At 39.8% G+C, this 27145-nt stretch overlaps 1 protein-coding gene across 2 annotated transcripts in view; it reads left to right on the top strand.

Annotated features, from left to right (window-relative positions):
- Positions 1–27145, top strand: part of CAMK4 (calcium/calmodulin dependent protein kinase IV) — a 148696-nt gene that overhangs the window by 52109 nt on the left and 69442 nt on the right. For both annotated transcript variants that reach the window (XM_032674774.1, XM_032674773.1), the window contains one exon: positions 11219–11297. In XM_032674774.1, the coding sequence (XP_032530665.1) occupies positions 11219–11297 (79 nt within the window). The remainder of the gene's footprint in view (positions 1–11218; positions 11298–27145) is intronic.

The raw sequence follows: 27145 nt of genomic DNA, 5'->3' as shown, positions 1-27145 counted from the left end.
ACATTAAAGTCAATGTCCTCAAGATCAGCTTCTTTTGCCTGTGATGGTAAATGGTGAGTGATCTCCCTGTCCTTATCTTGACCCAACCTTTTCATCCCGTTTTCTTTCCTCACATCCTGTTGAGCAGGGAGAGTGAAAGAGAAGCTTGGTGAGCACGTGGTGCCCAGCTGAGCTCAACTCACCCCATCCTCAAAGACTGGTTTTCAGTTTCTACACCGTGGATAAAAAAGAATCACCCGAGATAAATCTGGGGTTTAGCTCAAAATCCAAGGTGGATCAAGTGACTTCAACTACCAGAAATTAGGCAGATTTAACCACCAGAGGAATCAGGTTTTGATCAAGCTTCTGATGGAAAAAAATGGCACTAAAACCTGAACCCATTTTAAGATGGAACATGACCGAAATATGAAGACGGTTATAAAATGAAACTGCAAAAAAACCAGTGGAGTATTGGACTGAGACACAGGAAGTCTTTCCTAGAACAAATGTCTTAGTACTTTGTTTATGAAACAGTTTATGAAACAGTCATTCTACAAATGACAGCTGATGCAGAAAAGATTGAGCTTCAGCTTTGGAAATTGGTCGTGTATTTGAAATTGGAAAGGACTGGGAGCTTTATTTAGTTGTGGAAGTCAAAACTTCTGTCTCAATGTTTCAGGAAGATCTGGAGAAGATGCAACCACACTAAATTTCCAATTATAGAAACACATTTCAGGAGGGAATGTGGGAGAGCCAATCAGAAATGTGAACTGCCAGCTCAGACTTTTTAACCTTCATGGCTCTAGAAATAAGAGTCCCTGCTGACATGAACGCTTTTAAAGATGGAGCATAAGAAGAGACTTTCCTTTAACTTTGAACTGAAGCTGCTGGGCAACAGGTCAGAGGTTCTCTGCACTGAGCTTTAACATTGGCATTGGCCAAACAAACCACCAGATTAGATGACAAATGTGGCTTGGAGTCTGTCGCCTTTGGTCCTTTCTCCATCTTCTCACCCAGCAGTCCGAAGGCCAGAAGGGCTCACTGAAGTCAAGAGCTCATAACACACTGCTACCACTAAGGAAAAACAAAACTCAGAAAGTGAAAACTGAACACAGGGCACAGCTTCCTAATAAAAGGCATTTTATTCAGTTGCTTCTATTCTTCCTGTCTTCTAACATTGCTTTGTTTCACAAAATAATTCCCCGTGGCCTTCTGCCTTAGTCCCTATGGCCTTTGTTGTGCGTGTTTTGCCTGCTACCTTCCGTCTCTCAGAAGCAGCAAAACACGGTATTTTCAAATTCCCTGGTCTAGGGTTGTCCAGTTATGAAACACCAAAACCAAAAAGAGCAGCAACACAGCAGGAAAACAAATGAGCGGCACTATTGCCGGCTAGGAGAAACACAGAATTTCTGAAATTGAATACACAAGCCACAACTGGTTTTGGTTGTTTGGGGTGGTTTTGGTGGTCTTGTTTTTTGTTTCTTTTTTTTCCTGAAACCCATTATGGATATCCCAGTTGACCCTAAACCCACCCGTACTCTGCCCGTATGATCTAAGTGTCTGTGGGTTGTGCCTTTCTGGTGGACAGGGAGACCGCCCCTCTCGTTACACAATGTTTTGTGTAGCATTTAACATTCTTGGCTTTCTGCTGTACACCAGTGTAAAGTAAAAGCCACATAAACAATTACATCCACAAAGGTAAAACAAGATATTTCTGTGCAAGCATGAAACTAATATGATTAAAATTTATTCTGATGTAAGATTTTTCATTCCAGTTCTCACTCTGTTTTGCCCATGACAGTGATTGTAGTAGACCTCTCTGTCCTTATCTCCACACTTATCTCAGATTTTCTGTCAAATTTCACCCACCACAGTCATGCATGGGGAACATGTGTCTCTGAGAAGGAAGGTATGTATGGTGAACCCAGCTTCCTGCCCTCTTTGTCCCTTGGAGTGGGTGGGACCAGGGTGGGTGGAGGGGAGTGCTTCAGGGCATCTGCAGGGTTAGCTAAGGACTGATGCAGCACCATTCCTCTGTGTGTGCATAGAAAATGCAGTATTTAGAGAAGATCTACACCTACTTAAGTCTTTCCCAGCCACCAGAATCAAAGTCTACACAGCTAGAAAGTTTGGGCCTTATACTTTTGTAAGATCAGGCCTGACTTGATACCTCCCCTACCCTTTCAGTAAGTTGGCATTCAGTCATCAGACTTGGCAGGACTGCAGAACTTATCACTCTAATGGAAATAACCCCTCTGACAAAACCTGTAGTAGAGTATATTGCCTTAATGTCATCTTCATTTTCTCAAGCATTTTTTTTCTGTTTTATATGTAGTAGCAATGCTTCTCTGCTGCAGCTTTACTGTGTGCAAAAGCTTACTCTAAAAGCTACTTCCTATAGCTTTGTTAATGCAATAAAATAACAACCAAGTGTAAGTCTGCAGATCATTGTTATGACAATGACAAATTAGATTTCCTGACTGTTACAAAAATAATAGAAATGACAGATTAAAAGTACTCTCTCTCTTATGGAAAATCAATTATTTCAGCTTATCTTTTGAGAATGTATATAAGTATGATCAGAATACACAAAACATTATAAAAGGTGTTCATTTAGGGAGCATTAGCGAAATACTATACATTCCTCCCAACTCTTTTGCATTGTCTGGCTTTCAGTCTTCTATCTTATGTTTAGAAATGTCTGTCCTGCCGGTTTTAAAGAAGAAAATATGGAGAGTGGCTAGAAAAAAGCCCAGGAACTTTTAAATCTGCTATGTATTAAAATTTTATTTGTTGTCTTGTGGGAAAGGATCTTGGGATGGCACTGAACATAAACTTCTTGGGAAAAGCAATTTATTTCAGAGAGGCCATTGCACAGGAGTTGATGATTCAGCAGAACACAAAACCTCAAGGGGAAAGCTGTGTAGCTTACCAAAATGAGAGCTATTCAGGATAACCATGGGCACAAGAGCTTGTGGAATCCCAAAAATGACTAGGCCTAAATTAGCTGATTAGGAAGTTTGTTCAAAGCTGGATTAAGCTACACAGACATGAATAGCTGTGAATTTTTCCCTATCTGATTTTAAAAGGTTACTTTTTTATATACAGGGCAAGATGTTAAAAGTTCATGACCTCTGTTCTACTCCCCTTCCCTCGACCAGGAAAACCAAGAGTCATTAACATATGTGTGAAGATGTTCATACTACCACATGTTGTCATTTAGTGAAAAGGCCAGTTTGCCTTCTGCACCTGGAGGTTATCGTGAGGAGCAGTAATCAATGATGTTGACACCTGCTCAGCATACAGGCTGTTTAAGGAATGTGCCACCAGAGAAAAAACAGGCAGGTAATTCTGCTATGACCCAGGAAGGAAGGTCTTGCAACCCACTTTAGAAGGTTTTACAACATTTTTAGTGCTCAGTGCTCTTTCTCCTCACATGTACTCTTCATTAGGATTGAATAAACGATGTTTATTCTTCATCAGTATCTTTTAAGAGGAGAAGAAAAAAGTGCTGCTTATGAGATAGTGGTTTAAATGGTGTTTAAAGCAAGACATGTTTCCGGGGAAGCTGTGTTCGTTGTTTCAGTCATCAGGCTTCGTGTTGTGCTTAGGGAGGGCCAGTAGCTGCAGGGAATGTCACATGGACAGGAAGTGTAGGCACAGCATCTTTGGCTGTAAGAATATGTCCAAGACCGCCAACCCAAGGATTTGGGTCTGCATCTTACACAGATAGTGTAAGCACCTGGTTTTGAAAACATGCCTCACTGTGTCCAAAATTCAGTACCAAGGACAAAAATATGCATGAGGTCTTAAAAATGACTTTACTTCGTCCACTCTTCTACCTCCTTTTCTTTGTTCTCCCTATTTCATTGAACTGCCTAAATGTGAGTAGGTAAGTACTGCCCAGTCCCTGAAGAGAGAATAGTACTCTCAAATAAAACTCAGTTCTAAATAAAATATTCAAAATCAGTTTCAGGATCTATTGGACTCATGAACTTCATGTTGAAAAGTCAACTTCACACTATTATGAGTCCATTTTCAGCCAACTTTCAGTGGCATGTTTTTTCCAGACTTGGTAGGAAAGAAATTGGTTTTCCTGTTGAGAACTTGCCTGCTGTTTTAGAAATACAGTTATTCTTATGTGCAGTCTAACTCAGCTTTTTAAAGAGGCTACAGGAAAAAGAGGAAATAGTGAATATATTTTCTATATATTTTTCTTACTCAATGCTGTAGGAAGTACTCTGATCTTCACCTCATATCTTCATTTCAACAGTCTTACTGAAGGAACAAACTTTCTGAAAGTTGAGTTATTCTGAGGAGCGCAATGTACGCACAGTATAGTAGTAACCTCTAAAATTCAGTGTAGTCTGAGTTTTCCTTCCATGCTTTTGAATCAATGTCTGACATAATGATTCTTGCACTTTTAGTAAATTTGAGTCAGCTGGTTCTATTTAATGAAAGGCAGGGAAGACAGATGCAGTCTGTTTATGGTTCTCAGTATTTATCTACCAGCTCAACAGATTTAAGTAGCATTTGAGATGGGGGAAATAATCAGATATTAACATGGGTATTAGACAATGCAAGTCAAAGCTAATTTGACTCCTAACTGAAAGTCTGCTGTCTAAAAAGGCAGTAATTCCAGGTGTAACAAGAGAGTGTTTAGACTGCTTGTGGAATAGCAGTTTTTTTCTATAAATTTCCTGCAATCCTTGAAGGAGAAGCCCCACTGGAATGAGTTAGAAATATACTGCTGCAATCCCAGCAGGAATTAGCAGCTGCTGGTCTAGCCACCACAGCAGGAGTGGCATGGACTGCTGCATTTTAATTAGTTTTTCACCAGCCAACCTAGCCCACGTCTAAAAGATTACAGTTCTACAAATTGTTATCTGTAGCAGTTATGGGTTCAAGAATATTGGCAAGCACTAGTTTGATTACAGCTTCTTTCAAAATGGTCTGTGTCTTTTGTTGTGCTCCTTTTGTTTGTCTGCTGAATGCAGTGAAGGCTGAATATAAAAAATATATTGTTAGTTTATTGCACTGCCTTTGCAGGCCAGCCTGAACAGAAATCAATTGCTAAAAGGGCCTTTCACCTCAAATACTAGAAAACGAACTCAGCAGCTTAAAGTCACAAAATGAAAAACTGAAAAGGTATGGATGTTTTCATTCTCAAAATCAAACCAGCCAGAACTTTGGAATGTAATGGAATTAGCTTTCTTTTCCAGAACTGTGTATGCTTTTTCACCAACCTTGCCTTCTTTAAAGATTAGTTTCATTCCTGGTAGGATGTGGGAGTTCAAAGGTTTTTTCCTCCTCCTAAGTTATGTACGTTTTTTGAAATTTTCCATTCTCTTTACAAGTTGTGAAATAATGAGGGAGAAAGGAGGGCTGCATTGTGTGCAATTGCCTGTAAGTCCTTTATATGTTGGTGTTTAGAAGAAGCTTTTAGATTAGATTTGAATAATTTAAGAATTGTTTTTCAGATTACTGTAAAAACGAAATTTGTTTTGATACTTTCACATGAAACGAAAGTTGTGAGAATTTCCTAATTTGCATGTATGTGCTTTTCTAAGTGAAGCCAATAGCAGTAATGCCATGGAGTATGCATTTTTATTTTATTTTCATTTCTGTGTGTGTCAAGAGCTTTGTCTCTTTTTTTGTTTGTTTGTTTTTGTTTGTTCTTTTCAGTAGTTAACTTCAAAAAGGACATTTAATTTTGAAGTCTAGGAACAGTAATTTCACTTCTATAAATGCATTTGACCTAGTTTATATGTAAGGAAGAGTAAATTAATGTGGTTTAACTTTATACTTCTGTAAACCGTACAAAAAAAATCAGTATTCTTTGTGGAAACCAATACTGGATTTCGACCTGTTACTGCAGTTTTGGCAGCACAGATTTCCATGGCTTTGTACCAAGTACAGTTTTTTGGGGACTGATCATTCTTTCACCTGACTTTTTTTGGACAAACTAGATTGTGTAATCATTGTTTGACTGCATGAAGCACAAACCAACTTATTTTTCAAAAATCAATTCAGAACTTAAAGAATTTAGTCTAAATGAAATTTGCAGGAGATTACATAGAGGACTATATTAGTCCTGAGTTGATTCAAAAAGCAGTATAAAACCCAGGATGAGGGAGCATGGTGTGGAGATGCTGACCTACTTTTGAAAAGACCACATTTCTTTCTTCCAGTAAAAGAAAGTCAATGTCTGTTTATTTTATTATAAAAACTGCAGCTCTAGGAATTCACCTGTCCTAATTACTATGAGCAAGTAAACACATGGCTCCATTTCATTTTGGTCGCCATTCCTGTTTCAGAGGCAGAAGCTTTTTGTGGGTTTGGGGGAAGAAAGGCTTTTTCCAAACTAGGTCAAATTCTGTCTTTTCTTGCTTTGCCTTTTGTCTCTCTCTGCCAGTCTACACTGTGGGATCCTGCAAATTCCATCTTCTCCTTTATGTGCAAATTCTGCTGATCACTTCCACCTCCTTAACACCCCTCCTGGGCGTCTCTGCCTTCCTTCCATCTGTGCTGACACCACTATTTTTGACTGCATGTATTTGAAGTGTGACCATGCCTTTTCTATACGTTTCACAGTCTGGACTCTGTAGCACAGGCAGGGCACTGTGGTGCCACTGTCCATCCTCTAAAACAGTGTCCTTCTAAAATAATTGGAAATTCAGTAACATGTGAGGATAATAATAAGAAAAATAATCCATAACACTCAACAAATTGTATACTGGGGAAGGGGGGGAGAAGTTTTGCAAATATATCTTAAATATTTTAAAAATGTTTTTTGAATTTGTGTGGAAAGCAATGCAAATGCAGAGATCAGTCATTAAATCTTAGTCTATTTTCACATATTAAATGGTACTTTTAATAACTTAAATTTTTAAGGCAATCATTTGACTAATGAGTGAGTTTATAGTGTGCTGAAGTATTTGTACTTCAGTATTTTGTACTTCACTATTTCTGTGCTAATACTGACTTTTTTGTGTCACAGTTGTGATACATTCCATGCACAGGACATCATAAGCTTTCTCATGAGTTGTTGGCCTCATTTTAGGTAGTGCTTTGGTTGTTCATTCTGACAAAGTAGTTAAGATGTATACATTATTTTTAGGCTTTTTGTAAATTCAAAACTGAGTATAAAAGCACATTTATGTAGTAAAGTATATACCACATGCACTAAAATGATCTGGGTTTTTAGTAGTTGTTGTTGCTATTGTTCTTTAGCATGTTCACACTTATACCCAGGCTTTTAAAAGTAAATCTTTAACAGAATTGTTAAGCAGCTTTCCAAACAGAAACATGAATGTCAGTAAAAGAGAATGACAATATTTTCAACCATGCAGGAATTTTAAATAGTATTCTCTAACTTGGCCAATTACATATTTGGAGAATATGCCTTTTTTTTGGTATTGTTCCAGCCAACTTCAAATAATTTATATTTTGAGTTCAAGTAGATTGTTACAGGCAGAGATGCAAAAAAACAGCAGCCGCTGAATGCTCCTTTAAGCCTAATTTTCTTTAGAGGCAAATAAATGCATGCTTACATCCACAAATATACATAATCAAATATTTTGTATAAATGTGTACAAATATGTGCAAAGACAGATACATATATATATATTCACGAACTATAAAGAGGGAAGAACTAACAGAATCAATTCCAAATAGACAAACACAATACAGTGAGTAATCTTATGGAATATGACAGGCTTAATTTCTGGTTTCTGGGCTGAATTTGGAATGAGTTGCTTGTCAGTCACACACTGCAAGGTACTGCTGCAAGTGATAGTAGCTGCTTGGGCTTAGAGTCCTCTCAGTTTCTTCATAGGGTCCTCTCATTTAAACTGTTAGAGCTGCAGTGTTGTTATCTGCTGCTTATCAAATCTGTGCCTTAACCTTTGAATTTAGGTGATGTCTTTCTATAGCACTATTGATATTTATCACTTAGGTGAAGGGAAACACCACCTGCAGAAAATGGGACATTGAGAGCCTTGTGGTCTTCCTATCTGGCCATGAATTCCACACCTGTGGAAAGTGGCATGTTGCCACAAGAATTCTTGGTTTCTGCATATTTGTGTATTCTGACCAAACATATCAAAGAAATTTTCCATTGATGCAAATTCCAGAAGAGGTTCTGAGAGCCTGGTTGATGACAGTCAAGGTTTGATGTGAAAAAGCTTAGGATAAGGGCAAGAGGTTAGCAGCTTTTCAGTTGCATGTGAGATTTTTGCAGCTGAATCTTCGCATTGCTTTTTGGTGGTGAAAGCTTGAATTGCTCCAACTGGTGACCTTCCAAGACACACAGTCTCAGGAAAGCTGTATGTGCTGATTCAGCAGAAAACTTGCTGAGCTCCAGCAGGAAGCCAAAATAAGCCCTTATTTGCATGAGGCAGTTCTGTTTGCACATTTACGTTAAGACCCATAGGCTGATTTCTGCCCTTGAAAACCCCGCCACCTCCCACCACCTTTTTTTTTTTCAAATGGGGAGAAGCAAAGAGATCCTGCTATCACCAAACAGACAAGGAGTCAGGTCTATACTAGTAGTAGTTCTCTGCTAAGTTTTGCACCAGGTATGGTGTAAGCAGGTTGCCATCCTGTTCCTGAGTTCCAGTGCTGGTTTCTGGCATGGAAGATGAAGGCAATGCTAACTGCTAGCTTGGTGATCTCTCTCCTGGCTGGTGGGAACATGACTGTCAGAGCTGGGCATAGACACATAAACTAGAAGTGAACTCTTTGAAAATGTTTCCAAGTCCTGTGATATTTTGTCATAAGTATTTCCCCAAATTAGGACTCCAGGAATGTGCTGTCGGAAGTCTCTGCAACAGGGAATAATTTCTAAAGTAGTCCCTCTGTGTGTGTTTTGAACAGTGACCAATGAGCCTGAAGTCAAACTGCTCATCTGGATTCACTCTTGTAAATTCCCGTGTCCCCAGACTGTCATATTCCTTTTTCAAGCATTATACTGCCTGTCTTCCAACCTTGGGTACAGTCAAGTTAAAGGTGGTGTGATAATATCCTTGGTGGTATAGCTGTCTGTCTGATCACCAAGGCACTGCTGTTAAATCATCAGGGGTGTTCTCCTGCAAAGGTTCTTATTCACATTGAAGATTTTGCAGCACCAGGTTACAAACTGGTAAAGCAAACAGTGACACAAGCATTACTGAGAGACAGTTACTGCCCTCCATTGCTACAACATCAGTGAACACCTAGAAATGTGCACAGGAATGGTAATCTATTTATTTGGAACATCAGTTGCACAGCTTATCTAATTCTGCTCTCACTCAAATACAATAATTATTAGAAAGTGCGCTACCTACTTAGTAAGAACACATGTAAACTACTGAGTTTAATGTTTATATTGTACTCTGCACATGTGAGGCACGGTACAAGAGTGATTTGCAGTTTATGCACTGACTTCTCCGTTACAGTCCTGAAGTGAAATACTGGAGATAGAAACCTTATTACAGCAGGTTCTTAGAATTCTACCTTTTAACATTTTTGTTTGTATTTAAAAGATGTGAGGGGTTTTTTTTAATGTGGTAGAGTTTTTTCTACTTGCTACATAGAGCCTTCTTGGATTTGGCCAAGGAGGGAAGATCTAATTAAATTCATGTAATGATTCTGGGAGTCACTTAAGCTTACAGTACTCCCACACATTTATCAATACACTGTTATGAGAGACAAATCATTTTAACATTTGAGATGAAGTGAAGATTACTTTATGTGTGATGCACACAAGACCTCAAATGATTATGCTGCATAACCCTTGCCATAGGTGATCCTTCCTGATGAAGAGGTCTCTCTGGAACAAATCTTCTCAATCAAATGCCAGTTCTTGTGCTCACAGATGTACTCATAAAAATATGGATGTGCCTACTCAGAGCCTTTTCTGGCACCTGTGCCCATGCTGAGGGGGCAGAGCACGCATGGCAGTTTTGTACAGCACTGCACTCAGAATAGTAAAGCTTGTGTCACATCTTTATTCACATAGTCAAGAATGGCTGTGCCATTCTTGTTGCTTGTTCAAAAGAAAGCTGCTCATGTCATTGTGCAGCTTGTGGTTGTCTCCTATAGACACAATGAAGTGTTTCCTCTGTTTCAGAGATCTGCTATACAATTTGGTGTGGGGTATATACGAAATTAACTCACTGCAGAGTTGCTGTATGCAGTTCTGCAGTGGTTATTCAGGAAGTCATGTATGAAAACTGCAGTTGCCTCTAGCTTAAAAATCTGCAGCTACTCAGAAGTGCTGAGTCTTAGAGTGGGTGACAAACTTCCTGAGGGCAGAAGGCATTCAAAAATGCCTTAAATTCCTTGCTGACACATAGCACTTCAGTGCATTCATTTTGTGGTATAATATAAAGGTATCTGAATAGTTTGTAGCCAGTATGGTTTTCCAGAGGTTTTTTCTCTAACTAATTGACAGAGTACTGGTCCCTTCCTTGATGGTAAAAAGTAAAGCACAGAAAGTTGAGCCTGCTTCTGCAGACTGTCTAGCCCAACCTCCCACTCAGAGAAGCGCCTTTCACCTAGCAGAGTTATAATTTTATGAGTGCACAGATTTAACACATTCAAGTGAGTACACCTTGAAGGCAACCAGAAGATGTAACTCCAGTTCACTTTTGCTATGAACAAGCCCCACCAGTTTCCACTGAATTAACCAAAAGTGCTGCTTGCTCCATCTGGTGCCAAGTTTGGCTGGTTTTGCAACTGGGCAGGGAGCAACACAACAACTGTCTTTTCTGTCTCAGCATTACTGCCATCAACAGTTAGGGAAAAATCCAATGCAACTAATTTTTGCAAATGTTGCCTTAACAAAGACAAGATAGGTTACCACAGGTTTGGGGCAAGATATGTTCACTTGATACCCTGAGGAAACCTTCAGGAATTGTCAGGAGACGGAAAAGGTGTGACCAAAAAAGCACCCTGAGGTCTCAGAAGTTCTGTTGGCTGAATACTTATTGAAGTTCACTGGTTCATCAGAGAGGTTTTTTGGTTTGTTTTGGGTTTTTTTGTGTGTGTGGTTTTTTTTGTTTGGTTTGTTGTTGTTGTTGTTGGTTGGTTTTTGGGTTTTTGGTTTTTGCATTTGTGGAGAAAAGTGTAGTATTTTTGCCCAAAGTGGGAGGAATAGAAAATGTAGTTTCAGTTAGGCAACTCTGTTTACTGACAAATTCAAAGAGTTAAGAGTTGTATATACAACTATTCTTGCTTTTTTTTTTTTTTAATTTAGTGGGGCTACATCCATTGTCTACAGATGCAGGCAGAAAGGGACCCAGAAACCTTACGCCATCAAAATGTTGAAGAAGACAGTAAGTAATTTTATTTTGTTTTGCTTTGTTTGCTTTGGAATATGTTTGGGATTTCCTCGGGTGTTTTTTGGGTTTGGGGGTTTTTTGGTTGCTGTTGGTTTTTTTGTGTGTGTGTGTTTGGTTGGTTGGTTGGTTGGTTGTTGTTGTTGTTGTTGTTTTTCTTTTGGTTTGGTTTGGTTTTCTTTTTTTGATGCAGTTTCTTGGTGTGGGGAAAACGTGCTAGATTTAGGACACTGCTAAGCTTGTATTTTGTGTGACTGAGTTTCTTTGGCTCCTTATGACTGAAACAGCTGTTAGAGGTAGCAGTACTGTACCCGGAATGCTTTATCTCCACAAATCTTGTTTATACCTTCATCTGGTGTTATCTATATTGACTTAGATTTGGGCAAAACTTTTTAGACAAATACATCTTTTCCTTTCACTATAGAAAAGAAACACATTCTGAATAATTTAAATGTTCAGTGGTTTCACTTTGATTTAATATATTGTTTTGCTCAAAAAATACCATGACACAATTTATCTTTTTCAGAAACTGATTAAAACACCAATTCAAACCCAAGTAAAATTAAATATTTTGTGGAGGTTTTTTACTCCTGCAAAATTGTAAGAGAATCAGTTGAGATCATAAATTCTTTTTAGAGCTCCATATGTATCACACTTGTACCACAGCTGGTTTTGTGTGTGCTACAAAATACATGGTGGAAAGGATGAAGAGAGACTAGAGAGGAAAGAAGAGTAATGAACTGAGAGACTTCAAGCAGAAAGAGAGCGTGAGCATAGGGTAGAGCTGCTCATATTCCTAAGAAGGAGAGTTTGAGAGAAAGCAAGCGAGCTGTGAGGCATGGACATGATATTTATTCATGAATGAGTTTGATTCAGTTTGTTCTAGTGTTAAATCCTTCATTATTCCATAAAGTTCAGGAACATTCACATGTAGAAACATAATGATTGGTGGGTAGGTGTAAACATGTCTAAATGGTGAATTAACTGGTGGTCTCAATGTAAGACATAATGAATGGGTTTCATATAAGTAAAATGTTGGCATTAATTTATCATCTTTGAAAGTAAGCCAAAGTTTAAGCTGGCACAAAAATTCAGTTGTGTGTGCTGCTTTTGCATTTGTATCTGGTGCACTGGAAGAAGCAGAGCATGTGAGGAGGATCATTGCTGCCAGCTATGATCTTTTCCTATGGAAAAGCAGAGAACTTAATTTTCAAGCTTTTATCAGTTCGTTATGCCAATGATTCCCATAATGTTTTAGGAGTGTACTTTCCTATAATCCTTGTTCTGAAATGCACAAGGAAGAACTGTATTACTTAAAAGTATTTCTTTGCCTTTTGATTTTTTCCTTTGTGGAAATTAATTCATGCTCACAATCACCATATTAATGTTAGATGTACCTATTTGTGACTATTATCAGGCCTAGTTGGCTAGACGTAGAAAAAGCGATAATTTTTTTGATGTCGTTCTGGGTAAGAGTGCATGTAGCGGCAAATACTGTGGATAGAGCACCTATACAAAGACAAAGAGTTAAGGCGACTTGATTGTTGGATAGTATGGGGTGAGTGCGAATAAGTAAGAAGATTCCGGCGACTACTATTGTACTGGAGTGCAGTAGGGCGGATACTGGGGTAGGTCCTTCTATGGCGGCTGGGAGTCATGGATGGAGGCCAAATTGGGCGGATTTTCCTGTGGCTGCCAAGATAAGTCCTATGAGGGGAAGAAGAGGTGTTTGGTTGATGGAGGATTGTTGTTGAATTTCTCAGGTGTTTATTGAGGAGGCTAATCATGCTATGCAGAGGATTAGTCCAATGTCCCCAATACGGTTGTATAGCACGGCTTGGAGCGCGGCAGTGTTAGCTTCTGCTCGGCCGTATCATCACCCAATTAGGAGGAAAGATATGATTCCGACTCCTTCCCAGCCGATGAAGAGAAGGAATATATTATTGGCAATGATTAGGGTAAGTATAGCAATTAGGAAAATTAACAGAAAGAGAGAGAATTTAGTGGAGTGAGGTTCTGAGGCTATGTATCATGTTGCGAATTGAAGGATTGATCATGTTACAAATAGGGCGATGGGAAAGAACATTAGGGAATACTGGTCTATTTTAAGGCTAAAGGGGATCTTGAAGTTTGTAATGAACTTTCATTCCCAGTATAGGGTAATGTTTTCTATATTTGAGTAAATGGAGAGGATTATGGGGATTAAACTGAGTATGAAGGAAGTTTTAACAGTTTGTATGATGGTGGTTGGGGAATTCTGGTAGTTTTTGAATAGAAATGGGAAAAGAATGGGAGTGGAGAGAATAGTCAGGGTTAAGAGTATAAAGGTGTTAAGGATTAATGGAAAATCCATTACTTTTACTTGGACTTGCACCAAGATAAATGGTTCCTAAGACCAGTGGATTACTGTTATCCTTTAAAAGTAAGGGGGCTGAGGTCTTAGGCTCAGATGCAAGAGTTAGCAGTTCTTGTTGGTTAAACCTCCCCTCGGCAGGCAAGAAGGGTTTAACTTCTATTTTTAGGATCACAGTCTAATGTTTGGTTTAAAACTATGCTTGCATGTAGGGATTCCTGAAATTAGTTCTGGCTTTAGAATGAGGAGGAGGGAGGGTAGGATGTGGAGAATTATAAGTAAGTGTTCCCGTGTATTTGAGTTTTGAGTGGTTGTAATGTAAGTTGGGGTTGGTCCTCGTTGGGTTATGAGGAGTATGTAAAGAGTATAGGATGCGGTTAGTAGAGTAGCGATTCCTGTTAAGATAATGGTGAAGGCGGATCAATTGAAGAGGGCAATTATAATACTTAGTTCAGCTATTAAGTTGGTAGTAGGAGGAAGGGCTATATTGGTCAAGTTAGCTAGAAGTCATCATGTCCCCATGAGGGGTAGGAGAGGTTGTAGACCTCGTGTTAAAAGAAGGGTACGGCTGTGAATGCGTTCATAATTTGTATTGGCTAGACAGAATAGTATAGAAGAAGTTAGTCCGTGGGAAATTATTAGAATTATAGCCCCTGAAAAGGATCAGTGGGTTTGGATTATTACTGCAGCGATAACTAGGCCTATATGGCTTACTGAGGAATAGGCAATCAATGATTTTAGGTCAATTTGACGTAAGCAAATGGAGCTTGTTATTAGTGCCCCTCATAAGGCCAAAGTTAAGAATGGGTAATAGAGGTATTCTAGTAGGGAGCTTGTGATTATTGAGATGCGTATAATGCCATACCCTCCAAGTTTGAGGAGGAGTGCAGCTAGGAGTATGGATCCTGCAATTGGTGCTTCTACATGTGCTTTTGGGAGTCATAAGTGTAAGCCATAAAGGGGGGCTTTTACCATGAAGGCAAGTAATAGGGCTAAACTTGATATGAGACTTGTTCAGGAGTTTGTAAGGGGTGAATGAAAAAGTTTTATTATGTTAATGTGTATGGTTCCTGTTTGGGAGTGTAAGTAGAGGATTGCAACTAGTAGGGGAAGAGAGCTGATTAATGTATAGAACAGTAGGTAAATTCCAGCGCTTAATCGTTCTGGTTGACTACCTCATCGTGTAATTAAAATTAAGGTGGGGATTAGGGTGGCTTCAAATGCGATGTAAAATAATATTAGTTCTAAGGCTGAAAAGGCTAGGATAATGAAGGGTTGGGTAAGGATTATGGTTATAATGAAGATATATTTTCGTGTAGGTGGTTCTTGTTGGAGGTGGTTTTGACTAGCTAAGATTATAAGAGGTAGGAGTCAGCAAGATAGGACTAATAAGGGGGATGAAATTTGATCAATACCATATCATTGGGACAGATTTTTGCTAGGGTAGTAGGTTGAAGAAAGTCATTGTAAACTGATAGTTTAGACGTTTGGTAGACTTACTGTAGCACAGATTTTTTTTTTTTTTTTTTGTTTAAGTGTAGGAAAAATGGCAAATGAAGAAGAAAAACTTGTTATGTAAGTTGTTTTCACAGCAGCAGTAGGTTGGCTTAATGCAGCCATGATTATAACAGCAGTGTGGTTAAGCAATTCACAGAGCTAAGTTGTTCCCACTGTAATTGATATACTTTGGGATGTTTTGTTATGAGAACAAGTATTCCTCTTACACAGTTGAGCTATTTTTGTATCACTGAGAACATGGGAGACAATGTTGTAAGGATGTGCCGCTGCTTTGTCTGTCCGATTTGGAGATGTAATTTTTTTTTTCACAGAGACAGAACTATTTGTGTTACAGTGCTCCTGTAAGGTTTGATCTTTGCTCGGAGTATCTCAGTATAAAATTAGCTACGTGTGAGCCAAATCATGCATCAAAATGTTGATCGGTTTAAGTTTTCTGCTAGCTTTTAAAAATAGTTAGAAAAATAGATGGCAGTCCGCTAATGGAGAAGAAGGGATGGGAGGAAAAGAAGAGCCTGTGATTGTCTGCTTTTGATAAGAGTCTTGTTTCTTCAATTACCTTCTTAAATGCACATAAGGGATCTCTGAAGAATGCATGAAATTAGAAGAAGACAAAGGAAAATGACAAAAGAGGAAATACTCTGATTTTTCCATTCAAATTCACTGACTTTAAACACTGCACCAAACAAGATTGACTCTGAGGAGAAGGTCTGTAAAAGTAGGGTGAAGGTCAGGGATAGGGTGGTCCTGCTTCTTCTGGAAGTGATAACAAGTGATGTGTGATTAGGAATCTGGTGGCTGATGGACAGTTCCAGATTTGTGAGTGATGATCACTACAGTGCTGTAATTTGAAGTAAAGTGTTAGAAATTATTAGTTTCATCCCACGGGACAGCTTAGTTAAGAACTAACGATCCCTTAGGATTGAAGTAGCTTTCTAGGAACAGACCGCAAGAAACAGAAAATGCCTATCAGTGTTCTTTTCGTTTAAATAATAAGGGTAATTTTTAATTTGCCTGATTCTGAATCAAGAATGAACACAATTTTGGGCAAGATTTATCAGCTAGTTCTAACAATACATGCTTATTGAGGGATGTGAGTTTTTAAGAGGTTTTGTAATTATTTCTTCCCCATCCAGCTTAATAAAATAGTAGTAGATTATTATCTATGTTCTAGGAGGTTTTTTGATTTACGGTTTGGGGTCTTTTTCTTTTTTTTTTCTTCCTATTACTAGTTAAACCAACAAAGAGAAACAGAAGAAAACATGTTTATACAAATCTTTTCATGTCAATAAAATAAAACAAAATGTTGGTAATACATGTTCAATTTAGAAGTTTAATCATTCTTCACTATTAGTGCAAATTGTATACAATTCCAAAAGGAGGAAGAAAAAAGGGGTTTTGTTGGTTCAAAACTACTGAAGCAGAATGCTTCCATTCCCTGTTTGTTTCGGTTTTGTCAAATTCAGCCCAAGTTTAGGAGTAGTTTTGAATCCTTTGAGCTACACTTCAGGTGAATAAAATTTATTTCAAAGGACATCTCTGGTTCTTATTCCTAAAGCCTCTGAATGTCAAAGTTAGGAAATGAAGAAGCAAGTTAGAACCATAATTTCTAGAGCAGCTAAAACACGACTGTTAGAAGGGCTAAAGAGATCCAAGGAAAAATTTATTTTTGAATTAGTGGGCGAAACACTCTCTGATAATGTATAAGAAATTAAATTTGTAATAATTCTTAGAAGATACAAAAAGAAATGTATTTAAAAACCAACATTTATGAGACAGGTGAATAAGCATGTCAAATTATTGCCTTAGATTTGCTCTTCCAAACTTTGAGCTTAGTTCCTGAGTGTCATGGTTTGAAATTGGCCCCCCTTGAGAGTTCGAGGGGCTCAGGGGTGATTGGGTGCCAGGACAGTGTTCCCTGGAGAGCCAATCACTGTCCATGTTCACTTCTGCTCAAAATCATATATCACAGCACCGGAAGTGGTTGGAAGTCTTGGTGTTGTGCTGTTGGTGTCTGCTGCGTGTAGGTGAACAACCCTCCGGGTGGAGAGGGGAGCCCTATGACCCCCCAACTCTGCTTGGACCAGAGTTGGAAGCAGCATTTGGAGTGTGTGAAGGAAGAGATTTCACAGCACCTGAGGTAAGACGAGAGAGGCAGGCTTTGCAGCCAGGCCTTCTTCCCCCTCCTTTTCTGCAGTGAAGCTGTAGAGGGGGGCTTTTTCTTTCCTTCCGCTGTAAGTGGAGGAGAGGCTCAGCATTGAAGCTCAGCCAAGAGACGGGCTGGAGGAGATAGGCCCGGTGCTCGGGAGAACAATCCCAGGCGAAATTGGAGATGGGCCAAGAGCTCGGGAGCTGCCAGCCGAAGCTGACCGGGGGCAGCTGAAAACTGACTTGGAGGAATGAAGATTCCAGGATGCGTACGTTGATAAGCTACACTGCAGCAGCCTACGAACCAAGGTATGAGACCGAGAGGGAGAGATTACACAGCACATCGAGGAACAAAGACTCAAAGCTATCTTCTTGGACTTTGATAGGAGAAAACCTGCCACAAACAGCTGAAGCTTGGTGAGGGGGGAGCATTCAAGCCCAGAACACTCCCACGAAAGAGAGAGACTGGTTACATATCAGCCTTGAAAGGCTCTTCTGGACTAAAGTTAAAGGGAGGGGCTAAAAGGACTGACAGAAATGTAAATATATATATATATATAGTTCCTTTCAGTTTGTACAGTATATTTATTTGTGTAAATAAATGTATATACTTTCCCCTTCCCCTACAGAAGCCTCTGGCCTGAAAATTTCTCTCTGGTGTTGGTATAAATTGTGGGAAGGGGTGGGAGAAGGCCTGAAAATTGGATTTTAGATTTCTAATGTGGCTCAAACTGCCACACTTAGCATACTTGAAATGTAAGATTGTAATATATATTCATTACTTGATTTTTACTATATTCAGGCCTCTTAAATTCCACACAGGTAGTAAATGTAAAGATTTGAATCATGTAACTTCTTTGTAGGGAAATCTATTCCATGAAGCAAGAAAGAGGCAAAAACAGATCATACAGCACTTCAGAAAAATTCAGCTAACGAGCAGAGTACAGTGCTGAACTTTTACACTTGCAATTGCAAATATGAGATGGCTTTGCTTTTCACTATGCATTTTACCTCTTCTTGATGACTCAGTGCTTAAGAAAGCGAAATATCTTTAGGACACACTTTACAAACATGATTGATACTGCTCTTCAGCTAAGACTGAAAAATTATGTGATTATTTACAACCAGTCTTTCTGTAATGGTTGTTGTTGCAAACAACATACAGCATATGGATCATATTCAAAGAACACAGGTTTCTCTAAGAAAGGAAATATATATATGTACTATTTATTACAGGAAGCCTCTCATCTGCAGACCTTTTCCTCCATTTAGTGTGTTTTGAGGAAGCTAGGCAGCCTGGAGAGTGTGTCAGAATCTGGACAGGTGAATGCCTTCCAAGAAATTAGATCCACTTCCACCTTCAATTTCTTATCCGAGTCTGGACAAGTGTTAAAAATAGCAAACAGAACAGATGGCCTCTCTTCCACAGTTTCTAAACTAAGACACCAAGTCCCTGCCTACATTATAGGTCTACCAAGTTCTAACCACAGTAACTGAAGTAATTTGGGATCTGCCATGGCAATAAAGCAACATGCTCTGCTGCAAGGAGAGTAGGATACTGGGCTGGGTTGTCTGGAGCCTGGGTCCTGGCATATTCCCAGTTCAGTCTGTGCCATTGGCCAAGGTATTTCTTTTGGTTTCAACTTCTTCATCCATGAAAATGAGATAATACTTGCTTGATTTGCTTCTCAGCAATGCTTTGAAGGATAGCCTGGTTAATATTCCTAGGTTTTAATTGATAGGTACTGTCCTCTAACAGTGATTAAGTATTATGAAATATTAGGCCTTCTATTTATCAGTTAATGAGGCATGCAAGTATAGAGGCTGCTTTGGAGAATTCTCATTTTGATTTCCTACTTTTTTCATGTGTGGGCATCCTCCCTCAGACGGTTTATGATGCTTAACTAATACTTCTTCAGTACTTTTGTCAAAATCAGTATTTATGAAGCAGCATTTTTCTTGCAGACTGGTTGATGTTCAAAATCAGACAAATGTTCAGGTGCATCAATTCTTTTTGAGAGCAACAGCTTTCAAGCAATGCCTACTGGGGAAATAGTTGTGCTGCAATTAATCTGAATGTACTAGTAAGTTGGAGAATTTGAGAGCAACAGATAGTTTATGTCTATGAGGCAGAGAGGAGTGTGAGCGGATGTAAAGGTAACAGGCTTCCCTTTTGGGTAAGTGGGGTTGGATACCTAGAGTCAAGGTCTGGAGGAGGTTATAATGGTATATATAAAAAAGTCTCAATTACATTAGTGTTTGCACATATACATATATGAACATTGGGCAGGCAACTCAGGAAGAATACAAGGATGTTGTTTGGTCATGTAGAGAGAAAATCAGAAAGGTAAAAGCTCAAGTCAGTCTGGCCAGTGCTGTGAAAGATAATAAAAACTGTTTTCATGAAAATGTCAAGAACAAGAGAAGGGTCAAGGAAAATCTCCATTCTTTATTGGACACAGGGGGGAACATTGTCATAAAGGATGAGGAAAAGGCAGAGATACTTTGTTGCTTCTTTGCTTCAGTCTTTAGCAATAAGACTGGTTATGCTCAGAGCAGCCAGGCCTCTGAGATGGCAGACAGCAAGGGGGAGCAGAACAGACCCCCAGAAATTCAGGAGGAGGTAATTAGTGATCAGATGTGCCACTTACCTGCTCACAAGTGTGAGGGAACACGATTCAGGATGGGAACAGTTCCGGGCGTGGAGAGAAGCGTGCAGCAATTGGCAGGACCTTGTCGTGTGGACTTTGTTGTTATTATGGGGTTTCATTGTATTCACACTACACAGTGCACAGCCTGGACAAATCCAGGCTTGCCATGAGTTTGCCCCCACTCCTCCCCCTTTTTGCCAGTGTCTCTATCCTGGTTTGCCCCTCTGCTTGTCTGTCTCATGCTCCGCCCTATGTTCTGGGCGGTTCCGCTCCTGGGTGGACAAAAGGAGAGTGTGCACACCTGAATAGAGGATTCTGCTTGCACCCTTCCTCGTGTCCCGTCCCCCCTTTGGACCGTGGCACACAAGTTTATGGCACTAGGTGGGATTCATCCAAGGGTGCTGAGGGAGCTGGTGGAAGAACTTTCAAGCCGCTCTCCATCATTTGCTATCAGTCCTGGCTCACCAGGGGCATGCCAGATGACTGGAGGTGCCAGTGTGACACCCATCCACAAGAAGGGCTGGAAGGAGGATCCGGGGAACTACAGGCCTGTCAGCCTGACCTTTGTGCCTGTGAAGCTCATGGAATAGACCATCTTGAGTGCCATCACTCGGCACATAAAGGACAATCAGGGGATCAGGCTCAGGCAGCATGGGTTTAGGAAAGGCATCCTGCTTGACCAACCTGATCTCCTTGTATGACCGGGTGACCTGCCTAGAGGATGAAGGGAAGACTGGACTTCAGCAAAACTTTTGATACTGTCTCCCACGGCATTCTCCTGGAAAAGCTGAAGTCCATGGTTTGGATAAGCGCACTGTTTACTGGGTAAAAAACTGGCTGAATGGCGGGGCCCAGAGAGTGGTGGTGAAAGGTGCTGTATCCAGTTGGTGGCCAGTCACTAGTGGCATCCCTCAGGGATCCATGTTGGGCCCAGTCCTATTTTGTTATTGATGATCTGGATGAGGAGATCGATCTGGATGAGTAGATTGATCTGGATGAGTAGATCGAGTCTACTCTCAGAAAGTTCGTGGATGACAATAAGTTAGGTAGGAGTTTTGATCTGAATGGCAGAGGGATCTGGACACGCTGAACCCATGGTCTGAACCCAATTGTTTGAGGTTCAACGAGGCCAAATGCTGGGTCACAACAACCCCATGCAGTGCTACAGGCTTCGGGAAGTGGTTGGAAAGCTACCTGGAGGAAAAGGACCTGGAGGTGCTGCTCAACAGCAGCTGAGCATGAGCCAGCAGTGCCCAGGTGGGCAAGAAGGCAAATGGCACCCTGGCTTAGATCAGCAATAGTGTGGTCAGCAGGACCAGGGAAGTGCCTGTCCCCCTGTACTTGGCACTGGTGAGGCCACACCTCAAATTCAGTTTTCAGTTCTGGGCCCTTCACTACAGGAAAGACACTGAGGTACTGGAGGGAGTCCGGAGAAGAGCAACAGAGCTGGTGAAGGGTCTGGAGCACAAGTCTGATGAGGAGCAGCTGAGGGAGCTGGGGGTGTTTAGCCTGGAGAAATCGAGGCTCAGGGGTGACCTTATCACTCCATACAATTACCTTAGTGGAGTCTGTAGACAGGTGAGAATTGGCCTCTTCTTCCAGGCAACCAGTGACAGGACGAAAGGAAATGGCCTTAAGCTGTGCCAGGGGAGGTTCAGGAAGAATTTCTTCATTGAAAGAATGGTTAAACATTGGAATGGACTGCCCAGGGAAGTGGTGGAGTCACTATCCTTGGAAGTGTTCAAGAAACAACTCAACATGGCACTTAGTGCTATGGTCTAGTTGACAAGGTGGTAATTGGTCAGAGGTTGGACCCAATGATCTTGGAGGTCTTTTCCAACCTAAATGATTCTGTGATATAAAAACACATGCATATTTTATGCACACACAGATACAAGCACTGTATACACTGGCTATAAGTTATACATATATATTAAAAACTATATATTCCCATCTTTACAGAGAGTATAGTTGGCTGGGTTTTTCATTTTCTGTTGCAGTGAATTGCTGGAATTAAATGATAATCAAAAGGGTCATGCAAATATTTGATCTTTTTTCTTGAAGGAACACTGCTTTTGAGCCTTCACAACTGATTGAAGTGTCACAGTGAACTGGCTGGGGGAGGAATGGCTGGAGCCTTCTGTATCACAGCTGACATAATCAGAATTAGTAAATTGGTCCTTTATTGACTTTTGGAGAAAATGATGTGTGTTTGTAGCTATAAAATTAAAAATTCTATTTGTTGCAATGTGACCTTACAGGATTTACACTTGAAGTTTGTTCTGCCTCCACATGCCTGTTTCTCCACAGACTTTATAATGAGTATATATTTATACACATCTATGTGTATATACTTTTCATAAAAGAGTTTGGCGAAATAAACACTTGAAGGAAAGTACAAAGATCAGTGTTTACAAAGCCACTGTGCTGTCTACTCTTTTATATGGGTCCAAATCATGGGTCATCTACCGCCACCACCTGCGTCTCCTAGAACACTTCCATCAACACTGTCTCCATACAACCCTAAACATCCACTGGTGAGATTACATGACCAATACATCTGTTCTAAAACAAGCAGCAGTCACAAGTATTGAGGCCATGTTGCTAAGAACACAGCTGTGCTGGGCAGGACACGTCTCAAGGATGAAGGACCACCGCCTCCCCAAGATCATGCTCTATGGTGAACTTGCCACTGGCTGCCACAAGAGAGGAGCCCTGAAGAGAAGATACAAGGACTCCCTGAAACAACATCTCAGCCTTGGCCATATTGATCAACATAACTGGCCTACTCTGGCCTCCAGACAGGAGGTCTGGAGACACACCATCTATAACGCTGCTGCTTCCTTTGAGAAAGCACGCAGGATCACTCCTAAGGAGAAAAGACAGCGCAGAAAGAATCGTGTGTTGCAGAATATACCACCTAAGGAGTCTTTCTGCTGTGCCTTTTGCAATCGGACTTGTCTATCTCATATTGGCCTTTTTAGCCACCAGCGTACCTGTAACAAATGTGGGTAGAGCCCTTCCCAAATCTTCATTTGCGAAGCCCAGCCATGAAGTGTATATATCTATACCTATATCTAATCTAACTCCTGTTTTTCAGTAATTGTCAGTACTCATACTGGTCACACATCTGAGAGTGATCTGTGGAATACACTTACATACATATGCATATTTAAGGTAATTTTTTTCCTCACTTCATGTTAATATGTAATACTCTGATTTTTTCAAAAAGGAGAAAGAATTGTGTCATATGTAAACCTACATGAAAACACTCAACTGCACAGCACTACTCATCATTAAAAAGGAATTATTTTGTCAGCTAGCTCACACGTTATCTTCAGTTATTCATTCACACACACACACACATGTGTACACACCAGACAGGCCATTCATTTCTTGGTAATGAAAGGGAAACAGTAAGTTCTTACTTAGCAGTTCATCTGCAGTACTACCTATTACATATGTAGATTATTTTTCCTGTCTTTCTCATTTTTCACCATCAATGTCATCATCTCATTCACATGCAGTTCACACTGTTAGGTTTTCACCGAAAGATGAAAAAAAAAATCAGTCAAAATCAGTTTGAATAAAGAAATAAGACAGTAAGGCTTTGAGTTTTCCATTGCTTATATCCAGTTTTCTTTCATATATAATGGAGTCTGGATTCCACTATCTGATTCACTACTTTACAAAAGTGGCTTTTCAGTAGAAGTTAACTCCATCAAATACATAGGGTCTAAAGAAGAACAAAGAAGTTTATTTTACATAAATGCTGTCCAAAAGAAGAGAGAACTAAAAGATTTTTTTTCTGCACTGTAACCAATAGCTTTTTGCTTTAGAAGGTATGAAATCAGACACCTGTCAGTGAAAGTGGAAATTTTACTGAAAAATAAATTTGTTAGGCATTTTATTCCTTGAAAAGAAACAAAAAAATTGTTTTTGTCAGGACAACCTTCAGAAAAAAAAAAATCCCATTCTACAACTTTAAAAAGCCTGTTCTACATATGTAAAGTTATTTAACATGTCATCTGTAATCCATTGTATTGTATTACATAACAGTATAGTGCAGGTGTTGTATAAAATCGCTTAATATAGAAAAAATATTTTTTTATCTGTCACCATGTAGATTGAATTGCTGTATTATTCCTGAGTAAGTCATACCTTGGATTAAGCTTTTAAGAACAGACAGTATGTATTATATCTGTTTTTTCCTTACTTAATTTATAGGTAGTTAGTTAACACTCATTTCTGGTCTTCACAGCTTATTTTTCAGAAATACAAAGATCAGCAAATAAAAAGACAAAAATATAAAGCTCAACTCATTATTCAGTTCAGGGAAGCTCTACCTACTGTATACATTGCACTGTTAAATAAGTTGTTCTGAGAAATTAAATAATATCCTTAGATGATAAATAAATAAAAGAAACTAAACCCAAACAAATGACACATGTTTAGCTTTGAATTACTCAGCAGGAACTCCTGTGAACTGATCTCAGCTGCAGATATTCTTCCACCAACCTACCCATGCACATTTTGCTCCTTCCCTGTCTGCAGTGATTTGTCTTCTTCATGGCTATAAAGAAGCCTAGAGGAGCTCTGTGTGTCCAGGGTGCACATAAATGTTGAGAGGCAGGGCAAGGAATAGAAACAGAATGTGTGATGCTACATTTAATGCCTAAAGCAAAGGTGCAACCCTACAGAATGATGGCATTTCTGAGTAGTGGTGTAGGGGTGAATACTAGGTTATCCCATGATTATAGTCCTCCTCTTTGGAAACCTTTATTTACAGCCTCTTAAAGAAATCTGGAGATATACCCTGGTGGAGCTGTAATGCGGAGAAGGCAGGGCTTCTGCATAAATGGATTGTCTGTGAAGATCGTGCTGGGGGTCTCTGAAAGACTTCTCCCTCTGCATTCTAGGAAGTTGCTATGTTCAGATATGTATGCTTTCGTCAGAGGTGTGACAGCTATTCTTTTGGAGGGAAAGCAATTGAGCTTGTGCTATGCTGTAGAGTAATGAATTAAAGAAAGCTGTCAGTATGCACTAAAATATGAAGAGGGCAAAAGATAAGAATCGACAATATTTTCTCCAATGCTGGCAGTTCAGATATTGAAATAAATCAGGAACAGTGTATGACTTAAAACGTGGCATCCTGGGTTTATTCTTCTGAACCTGAGTTCTCTGTAGCCCCTCAGAGAGGCAAGTCCAAATGAGGTCTGTAGGAGAGAGGACTTATTTTACCAAGAACTCTGTAATCAGCATGTACTGCTTGACAAACTGGTTTATTTCCAGATAAAATATATTCTCTTTGTCTGAGGTGATCTTAATTCTTTTTATGTCCTTTAAGAGGAAGACTAACCACAGGTAGGGAGGAATGGAACAGCAAGGATGTAAATTAACACAGCAGCTGTGTAAGCAGCATGATCTCAGTGTTCTGTTACTGAAGTTTCTTTGAGAAACCACGAAGTCAGCGTCTGTGTCTGATCTCCTTGAGATAACTTCATCTGGTCAGAGGATCTCTTAAGGCTAGAACTAAGGTTCAGCCCAACTTTCTAAGCTGAAGTTGATGGCTGTGTGTGGGTGTCATGACAAGTGTTTGTCAAACTAAACTTGCTGTCTGCTCAAGTCACTTAAGAAGGGTTTTCTTACGGAAAAAAAACCAAATCAAACAAATAACAAACAAAACCAAAACCACCCCAAAACCCAGCAACACCCCACCTAAACCCAAAAAATGAAAGAATAAAAATAAAAAATAACTAACAACCTCTTTTCCTACAAATGTAAAAAACTTATCCCACTTTCACTGTTATTTCTCCCCCTTCACTTTAAGCAGCCTTCAAATACTGCTCTTTGTTTCCAACAAGTTATTCCATTACACTTGGTATATATTGAATGAACAGATGTTTCAAACTCCAATTGGGCATATGTTCAGTAGATGCAGTTGAAAACAGCTGGAAAAATTTCCACAAATAAAAAGAAATAGCATAGATAAGATGGTTTATTTTGTATTTCAGTCCTATGATATTCAAGTCACTTTCATTGTTGGAGGGAATTCTGATTTCAATTTTTTTAGAATTGCCAAGATTACATGATAACTCCTGAGGGCTTTTAAGCAGCACTCTGAAGAACATCAGCCTCCAGAAATTTAGATTTTTTTCTGCAAAATACATAACACTCATATAGGTTTCAGCTCTTTACAAACCGACAAAAGAGTAGTGCAACAGGAAGAAATAGCATGATAGTAATTGTAGGTTTCTGGATTGAGTGGCAAACACAGTAGATATAGGATTTAAATGTAAAGATATGAGAAAATGCAAAGTCAAGAGAACTCTTTATATGGCTTTCAAGAATTTGTGGGCAAAGTCATAATTCCTGGAGATGAAAGCCCCAATTTCTACAAATGAGAAGCCAAAAGTCTGTTAATCAGGACTCCAGGAAAATTATTCATTTCACCATTATAATTAATTTCAGTTATTCTTTTTGTGCCATTACTGTGTTACAGCCACATCATCGCAGTGGGAACACACATTAGTAATTCCATGTTTAATGGATGAGAAGCACACGAGGTGCCACGGTTAGGAACTAGATCTGGAAAGTATTTGTATCCAGGCAGTTGGTACCACAGTTCATAGCACATCAACAACTACATCCTGCATGCTTTACTTCACAGGTAAAATCTGCCTTCTCATCTCCAGGCTGTTCTCCGGTCCCTTCATCATCTTCTCAGCCCTTCACAGGACTCTCTGTAGCATGTCCTTGTCTCTCAGGGTGCGCAGAACTGCATTCAGTAGACCAGGTATGGCCTCACCAGTGCTGAGGAGCAGGATCCCTGAACTGCTGGCAACACTTCTTGTAATGCAGTCCAGGAAACCACTATGGCTTTGCCACATCAGCACATCACTGGCTTTATGTTCAATTTGGTGTCCACCAGGACCCCCCAGGGCACTTTCTTACAAGCTGTTTCGCAGCTGGGCAGCCCCAGCCTGTGCTGGTGCCTGGGGATGTTGCTCTCCAGGTGCAGGGCTTTGCTCTTCCCCTTGTTGAACTGCATAAGCTTCCTGTCAGCCCCTTAATCCAGCCTGTCCAGGTCCCTCTGAATGGCATCTGGTGCATCAGCCCCTGCTCCCTATTTGGCCAGTGCACCTATCCTATCATCCAGATCATTCACGAAGATGTGA

The sequence above is a fragment of the Chiroxiphia lanceolata genome, chromosome Z (genome assembly GCF_009829145.1).
Source record: "Chiroxiphia lanceolata isolate bChiLan1 chromosome Z, bChiLan1.pri, whole genome shotgun sequence".
Classification (NCBI taxonomy): Eukaryota; Metazoa; Chordata; class Aves; order Passeriformes; family Pipridae; genus Chiroxiphia; species Chiroxiphia lanceolata.
This window is presented reverse-complemented; position numbering and strand designations above follow the sequence as displayed.